The following is an 18,364-nucleotide window of genomic DNA, read 5'->3' as shown; positions in this document are numbered from 1 at the left end:
AGTGAAACTTTCCCAAAATTTGATGTACTGAATTATGAAGCATGAGTGTGTGTTGGAAAGTGTAGTTTCATTGCTAGAAAGCAGTGAGCTTAATTAATAACTCATTAATAACAAATCGCAACACTAGGGAAATGAAGCATAAAAGCATAATAGGAATAAACTAGAACAATGAGGTAATAATTCAGTAGTTTTTGGATTATATTACAAAAAATATGAATACACATTTCCATTTTAAAATCTTCAAGGAATCATAATTGGGCATGTTGATTAATTTCTCAGTGTTTCAATGTAAAAGTCACTTTTAATGCAGTCACAGGTATGACTGAAATGCTTCAATTGATAATGTGAAGGATGGTTCACTCAAGTGAAAAACAGCAAGCACTAATGCTCGGTATTTAGACAGGCCGAGGTGGGGTCTTCTCGCAGAGCGAGAGGTCACAGAGAGTGCCAAAAAAATGCCAAAAAAATGTTTTCTATGTCATCACTCAAAAAATCATCTCCCATGAGGCATGACAGATCACTCACTCAATTATTGTAGCAAGCACCAAAGATGCCTGCTTGCCCCTGCTGAGGCTGCACACCTGGGTCAAAAGACACAGCTGCATCAGTCATGATTGCAGCTGCTTAACACCACGGGGCTCAGCTCAAAGGTGAGTTTAACCCTGCTAAAGAGGGTTCTCTGCAGAGAGCATAATGGCTCTCTTCTGAGAAGCTAAATATACCAAGTAAATGGCCAGATTAATTCCTATCATTAAAATAAGAGCTGTGAATGTCAAAGAGTCCTTCTTGGCATCATTTATGCTTTAAAAGTTGGCTAAATATTCTGAACAGTGCATGAGGGGTTAAGGCAGCATAAGACAATGAGATTTAAAAACGTATCAGCAGACTCATATCCACATGATACTATTTGATAAGCTTTTGAAAGCACTAGTATGCAATATTGCAAAGAGTTACACAAAGCCAGTAGAGCCTTTGTTTTGGTGTGAATACATCACCGTGAACTGTTGTCTAGCGTCACTTCAAAGCAATTAGGCCGTGAAGTCTGAGTTTAATTTCGATTAAAACTCCACAAAGTTGTATAACTGCATCACACAAGACATCAGAGCACAGAGGGGAAGAACATCAGAGAATGTTTAATTAAGCTATTGTTCAATTCTCTGTGAATAATATATGTTAAATGAATACATTCACTAAGAAAAAAAGTGGATGAACTATAGCATGCCGCAGTGTGAAGCTAAAGACCACAACAATGCAATTTTCTTCTTTCTCTCTGATGCTGTTGGTGTCTGCGTTAGTGGCAACTTACACGGCATTATCTTCTTCCTGCTGGTCTCCCTATTAGAAAATAAAATTTGTTTAGGTGCCTTCAAACCCAATTAGTGACCAAGATAGAAGGTTTCCAAAGTGTCACTGTACGTGTAAAAAGGTTGAGGCAGAATCATCGATTTAGGTGGGCTTGATTAAAGAAAAGCAAGAGGTTTTTAGGAAGTAGCATCAGAAGACCTGTATAGTTTGTTTCATGTTTTTTTAAATGAATTGTTTGATTTGAATACTAGTAGGACAGAAATGCTGTTAGACAGTTTACACAATGACACAGCTCTGGTTTCCACGGATAAGTGTCATTCACATCTGTTAAATTGTCATCTGACTGTTGACAGTGGATAACAACCACACAAATGTGATTTGCTTTCAATTCTTTAGACATTAAAGGCTCCATACATTTCAAATGTGAATTGCTGCAGTTAAAGGACACTTTCAACTATAATCTGCTTCACATCCAACCCGACCTGAAATAAACAGAACTCTGCAACAGAGATTCTTTCCATAACACAATGCCTGTTTTTCAAACTCTGTTCAATGAAAATAGGGTCAACAATATACTTTACCTTGTTGGGTTTCTGATATAAAACTACATGACATTATAAATTTGGATATAGGAAGGAGGAAAAATCTGTTAAAATCATTAGAAGTTGTTTGCAGGTGTAAATTAAACAAAAATCTTATGGTTTTAAAGTAAAGGATTTGACTGTTTTCTATAGGTTATAGTTTGTATTGAGACTCTAGTATTTTAGTCAAGTGGTTCAAAGCACAGACTGTAATTAAAAGATGGATATAGCGACCATGATGTCACGCATTAGTTAAGGACGTCTCGTTGTGAAACACTAAGCTGTTTGCCTTCGCCTTTACCATCTTGAACATGATGAGCAAGGGGAGGAGTTGTTTTCACAACCAAGAGTGTCGTGTCCCTGCTGGCCAATGGAAAGAATGCACTTCTGGAGGCACCTCTACAGTGGATCCAGGTTTTTAGACTTGAAAAATTTGTCCATCATTTACATAATCTATTGTTTCTAATAGTATATTGGTCAGGTAAAAAGACAAATGACAAGACACAAAGAAAGAAATGGTTTACCCAGTTCTTTTAATGAGCAGGAGAAGAGGACTGATGGTTTCATGCTGTCACGATGTAATCAAAATCAACACAGAAGGAAAATCCACACAAGTAAACAGACAGCACTTAATTTGCTCAGGGTCAGAGATGCTGTGAAGGGGGAAAATAAACTCAGAATAAAATAGCAATTTAAAAATGATACAGCAGACATTCACTTAGCAACATGTTTTAAAGAAAAATCCAAGCTCAGGTTAAATATACCTCTGCTCTGTTCATTTACAGTCATTTGATTCAGCTCAGCTCCTAGCACTACATCTAAGTCAGTCACTGTGGTTCCAGGAAAAACCCTGTGAATGTGTAGGTCAATACAGCTCCCGAAACCATGCATTTCATTTCAATTTAATAAGGTGTCCATGCCATAAACATCAAACCATCTCAAACAAATCCTAGACCAGTTTTTAGACATGACAATGAGTTCACTGTACTCAAATGACCTTTACAGTTATCACATCTCCATCCGATAGACCACCTTTGCGGTGGAACGGGAGAGTCACATCATGGATGTGCTGCAGACAAATCTGTAACAACTGTGTGATGTTTTCACATCAATGTGAACCAAAATGTCCCAGGAATGTTTCCAGCACCTTGTTGAATCTGTGCCATTAAGAATTAAGGCAGTTCAAACTCAGTAGAAGCAAAGTATACCTAATAAAGTGGCCAGGAGTCAGCTTATTAAGCTGTAAACACAATAAACACTGATGTCGTGGCAAAGCGTCAGCTAAATTGACAAGCATGATGATACAACACAGGTGTGGAAAATCACAAATAATCCAACCGATTCTAAAAACAGTGTGCGGTTTTGAAGACGCTGTTTTTTTAAGCAAGGACAGCAATGGATTTCTGCTTTCAATTGTGCAATGGTCTGACAACATTCAAAATATAGATGGGTTTGTGAAATTGATTTGGTTTTCTTATGCATTGCAAAACTGGTCTTTTTTCTGTGAAAAAATCATCAATATCGTGCTTTAAGTTGCCTGATAATCCCTCCTCTATAGTGCAACTTCTCCATTATATTGTCATCCTCATGATAGTTAACATCCATTTTCTAGTAATTCCACTATTTCCAACTTTTCACTCTGCTGAGCTACATTTAAAGCTGTGGATCCAGAAGAATCCAGCAGTGTCCCGTCTGCTCCATTCATCAGTAAAGCTTTTACAATGGGTACACAGCCGTGCTGGGCAGCCAGGTGTAAAGGTGTGGCATTTCCATAATTTAAAGCATTGACATTTGCGCCATGGAATATCAAGTGGAGGACACTTGGAAAACTCACACTTTTACAGGCCACATGTAGTGGTGTCCATCCTTTACTCTCCTCTGTGACATGTGGGTCGGCCTTGGCTGACAAGAGTTTTGCTACCAAATCTGGCTTACTCTGGTGACAGGCCAGGTGTAGTGGAGTCCATCCGTTCTCACCTCTTGCATTTACACAACCACCCTGACTCTCCAGTTGGACCAGTGTTGCTTCATGTCCCTTTAGGGCAGCCAGGTGCATGGGGGTCCATCCCTGGATAGTAGTGGCATCTGGGTTGGCTCCGTTTGACAACAGCTGCCTACATATGCCTGTATGACCCTTCAGAGCAGCCAGGTGAAGTGGAGTATTCCCTTTGCTGTCTGCAATGTCAACAGTCGCTCCACTCTGTATCAACTGTCTGACTACTCTGTTATGGCCTTCCTCGGCTGATAGGTGAAGAGCAGTGCACAGACATTTGTCTGTCGCATTGGGATCTGCTCCATGAGTTAGGAGGAGTTTCACGATACTGAGATGCCCGTAGATGGAGGCCAAGTGGAGCGGTGTCCTCCCGTTTGCCTTCTCCTGTTCTACGACAGCTTCCTGCGATTGTCGCAAAAGCAGCAGCCGCACCACAGTTTCATGTCCATTTTGGCAGGCCAGGTGGAAGGGCATCCAGCCGGTTTTTTCCTGGGCATTGATGACAGCACCTTTGTCCAGCAGGAGTCGAACAGTCCTGTCATCGCCATTTTGAGCTGCAAAATGGAGTGGTGTCCAATCATCCTCATCTCCCAGGCTCCCATCTGCGCCATGTTCCAGCAACAAAGAGATGATGTCATATAGCCTGTTGAAAATAAGTTTCATTGATAGAGTACATTACAACTTAAAAATAAAACAGTCCTACACTTCAGAAAACTACATAATGCCACCTCATCAGGATCAAGACAAGCTTGACTTTGCTTAAAAAACATAAATAGTGGGGAAACGTGGACAAATCACTACATTATACTTTTGCAGTGACCCATGCCTACCAGATGTGGAACAAGAGTCAGAGATATCATGAAGTGCATGTAGTTTTGCAATCAAGCAACTAGAGTAGAGACAATGTTGCAGTTTTCAGGGATGTTTGGGCAATAGTTCAAGCACACTTAATCACTTAGATGATTTTTTGATCTCTGTGCGTGTGAACACTTTGTTGCATACGTGGATAAATACAGTTTCAGGAAATACATGTTTACTGGATATTTATGCCTTTCTACCAATCAATGCATAAATATTTTTGCACAAATGGGATGCCATAAATAATTTTAACATCAAGATTATTATAACATTTCTCAATATTTGTAAGAGTTTTATAGATACGGTATAATAAAAAGACAATGACAGCGATACTGAATCAATCTTTTCCTTTAGTTCTTAGTAAGAAAGCAAAAACTGTATTTCCCTCATTTTCAGTGCTTCTCTTAAACTTTGAAGAGAAGAGCAGGAAATCTGGTAAACCAAGGATCAAAATAGGCAGTTGTTAGCACAGCATTGTCCCTTAGTTGCTTGCAACTGATCTAAGACAACATACATAGGCTTATACATACCTCTGCAGAACAGCAATAAGAAGAGGAGTGTAACCTTTGGCAGTCGTACAGTTGACTTCGGCACCCAGATTCAGGATGTGCTCGACACTCTCTGAATCACCGCTAGCTACTGTGCAGTGAAGGAGTGTCTTTTTGCCGGAAAACTGTGAGGATACGTGTTCCCTTCTCACAGACTTCCTGAAACTGCCAAAGTCTTTTTTTGATAGCATAGAGAGAATGGCCTCCTTGTCATACTGGCCATCTGTTAAATAAAAAGAAATTTGCATTATACAGCTTAGTCTAATGTTAATGTCTCTATTTGAAGCTTTTGTAAGCCAACTTTTAAAGGGATGTAGAGCTTTTGAGTACTAGTGTTGAAGATGCAGTGCTGTGCAAAAGTCATTTTTTAAAGTGGCTTTCTGAAGGTCTTTTATAGTTTTTCTTTGGACATTGGCTGCTTTTTCACCTAATTTCAGTCCAGTCCATGTACCTGACCATTTTAACACTGACCTATGAATCACTCAAGGATATTAAAGAAACCTAACTCAAGGGATGAACCAGTGTTGTGTCTACACTGTATCTTTAAGCACTTTAAGTTCTAAGCCTGTCATCGCAAAAGCAAGGGAACACATTTTAACATGCGTTAAATAGTATTTTTTTTACCAAGAAGCAAGTGTGCATTGAGTGTAAGGAGCAGATGGAAGAGAACATGGGGAGGTGGAAGTATAGCTTGAAAGTCAGTAAAAGCAAGATAGAATACATGTGTGAATACATGTGTTGAGCCTTTTTTTGGCCATGTGCAAAGATGCAAATGTCCCAAAAGTTATAAAGTGGATATTCTGGAGGAAGGCTGTTAAAGGTGGAGTGGCTGCTCAGGAAAAAAAGACACAACACGGAGAAGATTCATGGGTATTGTGAAGGCAGACATGCAAAGGGTTAGACTGATGAAAGAAGGACATGAAATGATCCACTGTGGGGAAGTGAGTATCTACAGCCATGTGTAAAACACGGTTTCTGCCTGGATTTCAGTAAGTGGTGTTGGGGACCTTTTTGAAACTGATTAAATTATGAATGCAGAAAAGTAGCATCAGATCCACCATGAGCCACCATGACTTTAACCCCCCATGAAGTAGTCTGAAAATAATCTAATTGCCAGCTTTTATGAGCGTGACTATGGTGCTAAAAAAAATGCCAGTGTGTTTTTTAAAAAATACCTGGACTGAAAAGCACACAATGGAACACAATCAGTGATGGATTGGCCTCCTCAGAGCCCGGACTTCAACATTACTGCAGCAGTGTGGGATCATTTTGATAGAGAAAAGAGAAAAGGCAGCCAACATCCAAAGAAGAGCTCTGAATGACCTACAGGAAGCCTCAAGAACTATTAAATAAATTACAAGAAAGCTGTCTATGAGAGTTCAGGCTGTGTTGAAGAATAGTGATGGTTGATTTTCACGCTTGTTAGAATTGCAGAAACTCTTCAATCTTTTTGCATGAAGTAATGTATTTTCTGGGTAGGTTGTCAGTCATCCAGGTCGTCGTAGTCTGATAATCTAATTATAACAGACTGTAAAAGTGAAAAGCATCCTGACCTATTATTTTAATGTTGTTCGCAACACTGGGTCAAAAGCATCAACAACGCATTACTGTCTCCTCCCCTGAACAACAGCTCCTCCACTCTATTGATTGTATTGACTCTATTTGTCAGTGTGAAAGGTGATGGATTTTTTTTTATGTGACGGCACTGTAAGCATCACTTTTGAAGTGTCAGCCCTGCAAAAATTATATTGAACTGAACATTTCCACCATGCTCTGAGAGCTGGTTTACCTGAAGGAGAGACTGACATCTCGGTATTAGTGATCTAAAATGGAAACAAAAGAAAAGAAAAGAAAACAAAGGTTAATGGTTGTGATATCAGTCATCACAAGTGGCTTACAAGCACAATAATTAGTTATCGCGTGAGCTCCAGAGTTAAACAGAGTAATAAAAACTGACCACATTATTAATCTTATTTACACAGAATATTAGAAAAAATTGTTTGTGTGTGTGTGTGTGTGTGTGTGTGTGGGGGGGGGGGGGGGGGCACGCTATTTCATGCCTTGAAAATTTGTACAGAACTTCAAAGAAGGGACTGAGACCTACCCTAAGCTAGAAAAATCGTTTTAAATTTCCATTCAGTACTACCATGACTTTTATCCTTTTGAAATAATCTGTAGGTTACTAGACTGACTGCCATGAAGCGTCCATATTTTTTCCAGCCATTTTAACCTCTTATCCAGTTTAGGGTCATGGGGGCAGGTGGGTGAGTGGGTTAGAGGTTATCAAAGATAGCCCTTTCAAGTGTTAGTAACGTGTCAGTTTAGAGAATGGTGGTTTTCATTTTGGCAGTTGTTGTTTTTTAATGACCCAAATTAGTTTGTAGGATTTTTAACCACAGTTGAGGTGGCTGCTGGATGCGTTCTCCACTAACTCTGTTGGTTAATCTTATGATGGATTTTGTTGTTGTTGTTGTTGTTGTTGTTTTGCTTTTGAAGGAGCCGGGGGTGGCAGAAAACACTTGAAAGCAACTGGCTTTGAGGGTAAATCCTACTAAAACTGGCTCCCTTGACTCCCCTGACTTTTCATTTGGTGTAACACAATTGACATTTTAATCGGCCCCAGATGTACATTGTGCTAATTAGCGAACGCTAGTGAACATTATAGTCAAACTTACTATAATACCACTAATCTGCCCTCAAAGCTGGAGTAGATACAGTGCATACAACAGAGCAACTAGAGTGGAGTCTAAAGAGTGGAGTCAAACAAACCTTTTTCACTGATGAGAACAGCCAGGGATAATTTGCTTTCTGATCCGCATCTCCATTTTTGCCACTGTGAATTGGTCCCGGGACCTTAAAGACTTCGCTCAAAGCCTCCGTTTGCTTCACAAAGTCTGCACACAAACAGCAGAAAGAAAATCTTTGAATTGGCCTGTTCAAGTTAATGTAGTCACCAAAACCCAGTGAGGACTGCCCGTCTACAGCATGAATGGTCATCCAGGAATCGCAGGAGAATTATTTCATAGATACGGTACTAATTGTGGAGAGATTTGCGAACACGACAAATTGGACAAGGTGCAGTTTATGAATAAACATGGAGGTGATTTGTATTCATCAGCATGACTTCTCAAGTCATGAGTGTTTCTTTAAACAATGGTGACCCTGCTTCTTATTATGTAAATGATGAAAACCTCATTTGAATGTATGTATTTCACTGAAGCATTATAATGTGTTCCCTGGGAGCACATCATTGACTTTTGACTTTAAAATTACTTGCAAAGCTGAAAGGAACAACTTGACTATTTGTTGTTTATGCATTTATTTTTCTGAGTTCAAACACTGGTCTGATGAAACTGATGTGCACTAGTAATCTTATTAAAATCCGATTGCTGTGGCTCTGCTCTAGATGCTCGAATGCAAAACTGCACGTAGTGCAGGATATCTCTAAATCTTGTTCCACGTCTGGCTAGTAACCTGGACTGCCCTCTCCAACAAGTTTTACATTTAAAACATTTAAATTCATAAGAAAAAGCCCAAAAGCATCCTTTTGCCGCACCTGAAAACGGTGGCCTCTTCCTGTGATCATCGTCCCAGCACTGCTTCATGATGCTGATCATCTGTTCACACTCAGGAGGCCTCTGATCGGGTATCATAGTCACACAGGGCCTCTTCCCCTGCGACACCTGTAAGAGCACTGTGGTCACACTGCAACCTGCATCCAGATTTAGATGTAGATGAGCACATGCAGTAAGCAGTGAATGGAGCAAAGTGAACCTACTTGTTTGATGGCTTTTTTCAAAGTGTGTGTAGGGCACTGAGCCAAAGTATTCATTTGGGAGAGTGTAATTTTCTTCTTCTACAAATGATTCCTCTGATTATCCCTCTAATGTTTAAGTTCTCACATAAAAATAGCCACACTTTTAACCTCAAAATCCGATTATTTTTCTCTAAAACATTGTGGTTATGAATCCTTAGTGGCTTATTATCAATGTGGTATTGGTCTAGACATACCAAATGAATCATTGTGCTTTTAACATGTTTGTGGGTTTGTGCGTCATTACCATACTAAGCTTACAGACAGTTACTGTCGATATGCCAAGTTAAGATAACAACCTCTTGGCTTTGACTTTACTTTGAAAGCAGTATAAAGTTGATCTAATTCTGTAGGAAGACATCTGGCTTTTCTAACTCGTCTGACTTGCCACTTCAAAATCTTCACAGACAATTGTTTTCTCAGAAGGAAATGTCTAATAATGGAATCATGAGTACTAATTAAGCCAGTTTACCCCAAAGCTCATTTTGGTGACATGTTTTAAAGCTTCTGCGAGTTTTGTTTCATATGTTTCACAATGTTATTCACATCATTTAAGAACTATTTCTAAAAACACTGAAATGAAATCCCTTCATGTTTATGCAGTGTTACATAATTCCTTTCTAAAGAAACGCCTATTAATCATGGAATGAAGATGGGATTCATTTCAAATGAATAATTTCCTACCTGCATACGGTTTCTGTTGTGTCAGAATTTCCCACATCACAATTCCAAAGCTGCAAATCAAAGCAGAAGGAAGCACTTCAGTCCTGGCGTTCTCATTTTGGCATACTGTGTATTCATTGAACTTTGTGGATGTCCTCCTCACACATAAAAGGCATTGAAAGCTCTTTTTTGTTCAATGAAAAGCTTTTCAGCAATGAAAAATAAATAAATAAAAGTGCAAAAACGAGTGAGTGATATACATCTAATATGTCCCTCTGACTTCTGAAAGATTAAAGTATATATATTGTACAGCAAGGTTACACTGTGTGAAGTGTGAACTGTGCGCTGAATCAGAAAAAAAGCTGTGATTCTGATGGTGCAATTTCAAAAACACCCTTGGCAAGTCACCTGTAAACATCAAAGGTAGTTCCTGGAGGATCGGGGGAGTGAGTGAAGGTCTCTGGAGGAATGTAACTTATGTTCCCTCTAGCAGCCAGACGCTCCATGAACAAGGTCTTGTTCATGCCCTCCTCCCAGTGGATTAAACCAAAATCTGAAATCTTAGTGAAAAAAACCACACATACACACACACACACACACACACAAAACAAGAATAAGACAATGTTATCGAATTAAAATAGAGCGCTCTGCAGAGCTCAGAATAAGCCAGGAGTTCATTTTAAGTTTCCAGAAGTTTACTGACCTTGATGTGGAGATGATCGTCCACAAGGATATTGGAAGTCTTCAGGTTAAGATGGAGTAGTGGAGGTTTCATGCTGTGAAGGAAATTCATGCCCAAGGAGGTCTCATGAATCATCTGAAACTTCTTCGGCCACATCAAACTGTGACTGGCTAGAAGATTGTTCAGGGACCCATTACTCATGTACTCCATCACAAGTGCAGTCACTTCACTGCACATGCCATATATGGGAATTATGTACTTGAATTTCAATTTGGCTATGCTGGACACCTCCTCTATTATTTTCCTGGAATAGAAAAAAAAGGCTGTGATTTTATTCGAATTTTGAACTTTGACCACTGGAAATGTTTTCTGTGAAAAACATCAAAAGTAGATGTGGTGAGAGCGATGGATACAATGAATCCAATAGTTTTTGTACAATTCAAGATGAAGTCCGAGTCCAATAAGCATTACCAAATGTTAGTTTAATCTTGAATTTGTTCCAGTTCACTGATATTTGCCTTGGACAATATACTGTTTACCTTTTTTAGAATAGGTAGTGATGAATCTCTTGGCTTAAGCCATGTTAATTCTGTAGTTGGTTAATGTTTAACTAATACATATTCACCAATCAGTTGTCATGTCTGGTTCAGAGGAGCAGAAATGTGTGTGATTAATCATAGCTGTGTTGTAACAAGTCCACGTGGTGTTTCACATTGCATTGTTCTGTACAGCCGTTACACTCCTACTGCCAAGTCTAAGTGCTCCCTGTTGCCTGTGATGGTGTTAATTTAGGCCTTCAGAGAGTGCGTGGTGCAATAATATAGTGGGGTGGGATTCGTTGAAAGCTTTGTCATATTACAATAAGATATCCTGGCATCGCAAATGCTAATTAAACGATAAGCTGTGGGCCTTTCCTTTCTATAGACCCAATATTCTTCAAAGTATTCTAACAATTATAACTTAGTTCCCACCTGTAAAAGTTGTTTCCACACAAGGTTGTGTCAAACGTTTTCAACGCACAGTTTTCCCGCCAGAGCTTGACCTTGACCTGGTACACCTCACCAGATTTGCATTTAGCCACCTTGATCCAGTCAGCCTCAAAATCATCCTTCTGGAAGTTCCTGAACTGCCCAGGAGCTCGGTCAAGGCGATCCATGAGTGCAAAGCTCCTCTCTCACACAACCCCTCAAAACAATCTCAGTCTCTAATCCTTCACATCAACAGGGTTTATCTTCCAGATCAACATTGATGAGCAGCACCGCAGGAGCTTGTGTCTCACACAGGGAGAGAAAAAGCCCAAGAACACAGACACACTTTAAAATAAGTGGAGCTAGCTGTGTGGAAGTTACGAGGAGTGACATCCAAACTAAACTACACTCCAGATCTGTGGGCGGAGCTGAGCTGAGTTGTAGAACTTGTTTGCTCTGCAATGCTGCAAAGCTGGTTTTTAGCAGCCGAGACTGCTGTCATTGCTTTCGGTCAATAGTGAAAGAACTTTTTCTTTCTCCTCTGATGCCAAGTTGCGATAATTTTTACATGCCAGTGCACTCATGTTATACCATTCTGTTTAGTGTGTCTGTCAAAACACTAAAACCACCAGAAGTAAGGTGAATGAGACTGAACACATCACTGCAGTGGTCTGCTGGGGGACCTGCGGGTCAAAGAGGTGGTTTTATTATTATGGCTGATCACAGTAACCTTACTGGCTCATGATCCATTCACTTTAACAAGGCACACCACTGACACATATAGTTGAATGGCTCAGTTGCAATCTGAGTTGAAGGATATGCCCATTATTAACACACACACACACACACACACACACACACACACACACACACACACACACACACACACACACACACACACACACACACACACACACACACACAGAAAGCTTTCACATTCTGCTTGCTTGTGCTTTTATTTAGAGTTCACTCTCCTGCACTGGTGTTCTTATGCCTGTGTGCCTGTGTGTCAGGTTGCTCAGACATCAGTGCTTCCAAGGCGTCTGCAGGTCCCAGTCCACTGTTGCATAAGAGACACTGATTAGACGATATTCAACAGCTCTGCCACTCAGCCTGAATCTCACGCTCCACCTCTCCTCCTAAAATCTGAGCCAAAACCACACCTGAGTACTACAATCAGTTTTTAAGATCAATAACCCATCAGAACCCCCTACAGTAATGTAATCTGGTGGCTCTGCTTTGCCTTGGGAATGGTTTGACTCAATTTTTCCCCTTAGCAGGGAGGCTCAATGCAACTGCAACTCAGACAAGGTTGATGGGAGTGTTCTCTTCAAATTGATGATGCCTCCATCCATATGATGTACGGCATTGATTGAATAGCTGTGATAGCTATGAAAATTTTGTCGTTATAGACATACTAGACAGTGCTCTGTACTGCCACCATAAAAAGACTAATTGAGGGAATGTGTTTTCAAAAAATGTTATTCATTGTTCCTGCAGAGCTCCAAAGATTTGAACAATCATTTTGACACACACTGACCCTGGAGCTGTTTCGGCAGCATGTGGTGGCCCAGCACCTGGAAAATCTCATCTAACTCATCTAGTAGGCGACGTTTTGTCACAAAGCTCTACTCTCTTTTTTTAAAGCTTATTCTTTGTTCAGGCACTTATTTTTTAGTTATTCATTTGTTTTTTAATGTGTTGGGCACTGAACTGCACGCCAGCTGGTTTCTCTGAGATTAGATGTGAAATCAAAGACGGTGTGCAAACACATTAGCAAACACCTTGTCTTTGTATGAACTTCAAGTAGAGGACACAAAGTGACTGTCAAAATAAGAAATAATATAAAAAGTTTGAAAACAGTCATAGTCATAAGAACATGATGTGTTTCTCATTTAAAGTTCAAAATTACCTGAAACTGTGTGGAAAATTGACTGAATAACTTTAGAAATCTTTGAGCATTCATTATGTGTAAGCATCCACTACCACAAAACAATCAAGATCATCGTTTTACCTACACCTTACCCTCAGCCTAGCTGGTTTTCCTGCCACAGTTTAAGACACAGAGATGCAGAGAAAATGAAATAAGAAAGACTTTGACCTGGTAGAGTCTTATTGTTTTCTGCATACAAGAAGAAGGACATCATTTCAATTACATTGTGCCTCTATCTTCGTTAAGGCTGGAATGAGGCACAGCATTGCTTCATTCTATGGAGCTGGTCATAGAGTTAATTTAGCATATTCCAAATGTATCAATAATCCTTAATAATGAATTGTAAATTTAGCAGCATGTGATAATAGTGCACAGGCACTATTATCTGTGAACCCATTTCCTCTCCCAATCTTTCACAACATTTATCGTGAAGGATTGGGAGCCTTACATTTTCTAATTATGTATTTCCATCTTTCTGCATCATTAAAGCGGGCTGTTCCTTAAGAGAAAAGATTTAACTGCCCGGCTTATGCAAAAGGATTACGGTAATAGAAAGCTCATTCAGGAAGATGAGAAAACAAAGACGTCCTCTACCTTCTCTTCTATTCCCACCTGCTGTTCTGGTTTATAGGCTCATTCAGTTATACTCCACCACCATTCAACCCCCTTTAGAGCTAAATTTATCTTGGGACATGAGGTTTTGTTGCGGTGTTAACTATAGTGATGAACTCCCACATACATTTATAGACACACACACACATATATAAATGATTCCTGTGGGTCCCTGGTAGCTTTGGTACTCATTTGGGCCGTCTCCTTTGGGTTTCTTGATTCCCATATAGCAAATTTAGAATAAATATGGTTCCCTTGAGAGCAAAAGTCCAGCAAAAATTCCCAGTTGTCTGCAACTCTCTCTGTGAAGTCTATCTCTTATTGTGTGTGTTTTTGTCTTACTTTTTACACAACACATATAAATGTGATTCATCAGGTTCTCTATGCATAATGCACATCTTATGAGAGACCAACCACAGCCCAGCATTCTGCTGTCATTTCATCCTCTGAGCTAGCTTTTTGTTCAGGCTTTCATTTGTGAGACATGGTTAGAATTTTTTGGTTAATAATTCTACTTCTAAAGGATTTTCCCTTCCCGGCTCCTTTTAAATCTGTCAGCTCTCCCTGCAGGGATGCAGAGCGCATGTGGAACACATCTACAGGGTCACATTCATTTAGACATGTCCTATTGATTATATGTTTATTTTGCAAAGCCCAAAATGGGATAATCTCTAACTATATTATTGTGAGGCTTTACAAGATTATAGATTCATTATTTCTGCAGAGCACTATCAAAGGGCATTGTGGTGAGCTGTGAATGCCGTTGCACTCATATATAGGAAGACATGAGCAGAATTAATAATTTAATGATATGAAAGATCTTCACTTAATACAAGGTCACATTTGTTTTATTTTGACAGCATATCTTCTTCCACAAAGACCAGAAAGGCTGTTTTCATCACAGGCATAAAATATGCCCTGCTTAGATATATTTTTTTTATTCTGCAGATGGCTAAAGTGTCAACCCCTCAACTCAAGTCCTAACTACCCAATCACTTTCATTCATCCTACAGAGACGGGTGCAATAATAAATGAATTTAACATTCACTGACAGCCACAGCGTCATGCCTCACTAACTAGCACTATTATTTAGGAGAGACTCATGGATTGATGTTCTAGTGTAAAGCAGGCATCCGTGATAAGATTTCAGATAGGCTACCTGAGGGTGGAAGTCTGTCTTCATTGATGGAACCCACATCTTTAGCTCAGCAAATGGCATTAGCAAGCTCCACCACACCCGGTAAGCTGACTGGTTAGAGCTAAAGGGTTTTCGTCCTCTAATGGCTAACAAGCTTAACTCCAGCATTTCTTATTAATATTCTGTGAACACAGACGCCACCACTGGACTAGAACATTGCTGGGCCTCTCAAGAGCATCATTTTTTACTCATTATTTATTTCTACAGAATAATAAATATTGTCACAATGTTTAAAAAAAAAAAAAAAAAAGGAATAATATAATGGTTACCAAAAAAGAGTCAGACTGAAAAAACTGTGAAATAATTATTTATCCTTTGTATAGTGGTTCAAAATCTGAGGGTGCAGTAATTTAGTAGCGTTTCAAATTTAAATCCCATATAATATAAAGCAGGGTCTGTTTCGATTTGCCTAGATCAGCCAAAGTCAAGAGTCATTCTGCACACTGTGCTGTGGCCTACTTAAAACCTGAGAAAATCCCATGGAGCTCACCTAAAAAAAGAAAGTGATGTATATTTTGGAAAATTGTATTCAAAAAACATGAATAACACAGGCTGTTGACTATGTTTTTCGTAATGCTACCCAGTCATATTCAAAGTGACCCACCTGACCCTAACATCCATTTAAAAGCAACACATTCTGGTCAGGTTAATATCACAAACTGACCATCTCCTAATACCAGTTTTAATTCACTTTTTACATTAATAAATAAATGTTTATACACCTCTAACTCTACACATGTGAGTAATTTCAAACTGAATTACTGTGGCTTACCTGCAGTAACTTCACCAGCAGTGCCCACCCCACACTGTGGGAATCACTGGCCTAGGCACACACAAAGTAACATATAATTTACTTATTGTTTGGACTTTGATTTAAAGGTATATTATGTAAATTCTGATACCATTAGTTAAAAAAACATGTCTGCTAGTGCATGAAAGTGGGAGCACAGGAGTTGTTGTCTTCGCCAATGTGTCATATTTTGGCTTAAAATGGACTCAAGGAGCAAGCTGGTTAATATTTAGGGGCAGCTGGTAATTGGCTGGGGAGGATGGTTTATCAGGGACGCGACTAGGAGCCCTGCCAGAAGAAGAGAGAAAGTGTTAACAGCAGCCAAGATCAATTGAACAAGACATTGCAGACTTCTTTAATTAAGTTCCACTATCTTCTTTTTGGTCTTATGAATAAAGTTTCCAGAGATGTTCACGGCTGGTAGGCCAAAATCCAAATCAGACCAGGGGTGCAGGGAATGGTGTTCAGGCAGGTGGAAAGCAGGTAAATCCATTCCTATCCAAGGAAAGGAAGTGACTGATTGAAGCAGGCGAGAGTAGCTGGAGGTGTTTGAAATATTCTTCAGGTAGGTTGCGATTCAGATTTACAGGACAGGCTCCAGAAAGGAGATGACAAAACTGGGTTGCGAAGGAAAAAGCACAAACACTAAATGTAGCAGGGAGGGACTTATTATAATTATCATTATGATCATCATCATCATCAATCACCGGCCAGGATTTGAAGACCAGCTCTAGCCTCCACTCTTCGCCAGATGGTCTGCTACCTCACGGTGGGAAATCAGCTCATATAATATTGCTTAATGTTCATGTTCCTCCTCATGTTATTTTAACATGATTTTCTCCCTGCATCTTCAGTATCCACGCTCTAGGTTCAATACTCACCTGTCTCTCACCATGTCTTCCAGTGCTGGTCAACTCAGTCTTCATGTTTCTTACTTGTCTGCTCTCCTGCCTGCAACAATCCTCCGGACAGGAAAAATGTTGTACATCTTGGCTACTCACTCCTTGACTCTCTCGGACACTCACCTAGCTGCCTCCCCTGTTTCATGTGCGTCACACATGAAACAGATATTCCCATTAACTTTTACACTGAATCCGTCAAATCAGATCTTCATAGATTAGAATTGGAAATTTATATTTTGTCCACAAATAGTGGCATAGTTGCAACATGACATAGGTCATGTCATGGTCACAGGGAGATTACCATCGTATTTTTCCTGAAGTCTGACTGACATATTTAGCAGCAGTGAGGGCTTCCATTAATGCCAGGAAATCCAGACATCAGATAAAACGTCATTCAAGACACTGTGTTCTGGGCACCTTGCAATGTTTATGAATACAAGTTAGAGAAATTTTAGATTTCTATAACTATGAAGTCTGAGTTTATACTTTTAACAGTAACACTGAGAATGTTAATAGATAGAAATACAAAATAAAAGTGCACAGTTTTAGATTCTCCTATAAACCAGCGGTCCCCAACCCCCGGGCCTCGGACTGGTACCGGTCCGCGCAGAGGGAGGGAGTCTTGAACACCTTGAGCTGAACTCTATGCTGATGGAATCTTATCATTCAAATACTGCCCCTGAATTTCATGTCTGTTTTTGCTCCCACTAAAAACCCTGAAGGTCATCATCCTTCATTGGAAGTCAGTGTTGAACTCCCTGCACAGCAGTGCACCTACATTCAAAATGAGGAAAGAGAAAGAAACAGCGCTAACAATGTTCCCCAAAAAAACTTTACTGGTGCACATAAAATGGATCATGGAATATTATGTTAGGAATACTGCTAGAAAGGATTTTCCCATTTGTATTTTGCTTCATTGTACTTATTAAGGATTCAGATTAGAGATTGAGATCAGGAAAAAATTCTTCTTTAGACACAGATTAAAAGTAAATCAGCACTGATACATATTCTGATATTTTTTTCCCACTATTTCATATTATTAGCCACATCATATTACAGTGTATAGATACAGAAGCAACATTTCAGGGCTGTTGTATGTTCTCTTGCAATAATAAATGAGCTTCTACCACAAAGACTCGATATAGGTAACAAGACACAAATGCATACATTATCGTGTATGAAACAGTTATTCACAAGCCATTATTCTCAAAGTGGGAAACAAAGCATGCTGATTTCTTGCCCCTGGGGATAAAACAAAGGGCTCAAGGTGTTTTTTTTTTATTTGTGAATGATAATCGACTGCTCATGGTTAAGTACAAAATTAGACTGCAACAGCTGTGTCACCTGCGAAAGGCGGTGTGAATTGGATTGCTCCTCATTGTGTAGTCTAGCCTATACCAGCCGATGCAGCTGGCCGCCTCTGCTCTGTGGTTAATATGATTGACTGCTCCACTGTCTGTTGACTAATGTAATTGTCTGCAGCTATTTTGGTAAAGACTTGATCAGTGTAAAAGGCG

The 18,364-nt window shown here is 39.6% G+C and overlaps 1 protein-coding gene across 1 annotated transcript; it reads right to left on the bottom strand.

Annotated features, from left to right (window-relative positions):
* Nucleotides 1–2,815: 2,815 nt before the first annotated feature.
* Nucleotides 2,816–11,813, bottom strand: ankk1 (ankyrin repeat and kinase domain containing 1). Its single transcript, XM_080889509.1, has 9 exons — nucleotides 11,416–11,813; nucleotides 10,466–10,748; nucleotides 10,171–10,322; nucleotides 9,784–9,833; nucleotides 8,842–8,997; nucleotides 8,055–8,179; nucleotides 7,075–7,108; nucleotides 5,268–5,508; nucleotides 2,816–4,522 (listed from the first exon to the last, which is right to left on the bottom strand). Exons 1-9 carry the CDS (start codon nucleotides 11,598–11,600, stop codon nucleotides 3,481–3,483), a joined length of 2,268 nt encoding a protein of 755 aa, XP_080745635.1. The 5' UTR covers nucleotides 11,601–11,813; the 3' UTR covers nucleotides 2,816–3,480.
* Between the last annotated feature and the right edge of the window lie 6,551 nt (nucleotides 11,814–18,364).

The sequence above is a fragment of the Rhamphochromis sp. 'chilingali' genome, assembly GCF_963969265.1.
Source record: "Rhamphochromis sp. 'chilingali' genome assembly, chromosome: 8".
Classification (NCBI taxonomy): Eukaryota; Metazoa; Chordata; class Actinopteri; order Cichliformes; family Cichlidae; genus Rhamphochromis; species Rhamphochromis sp. 'chilingali'.
Note: the sequence above shows the minus strand (reverse complement) of the source record. Positions and strands in the feature narration are given on the sequence as shown.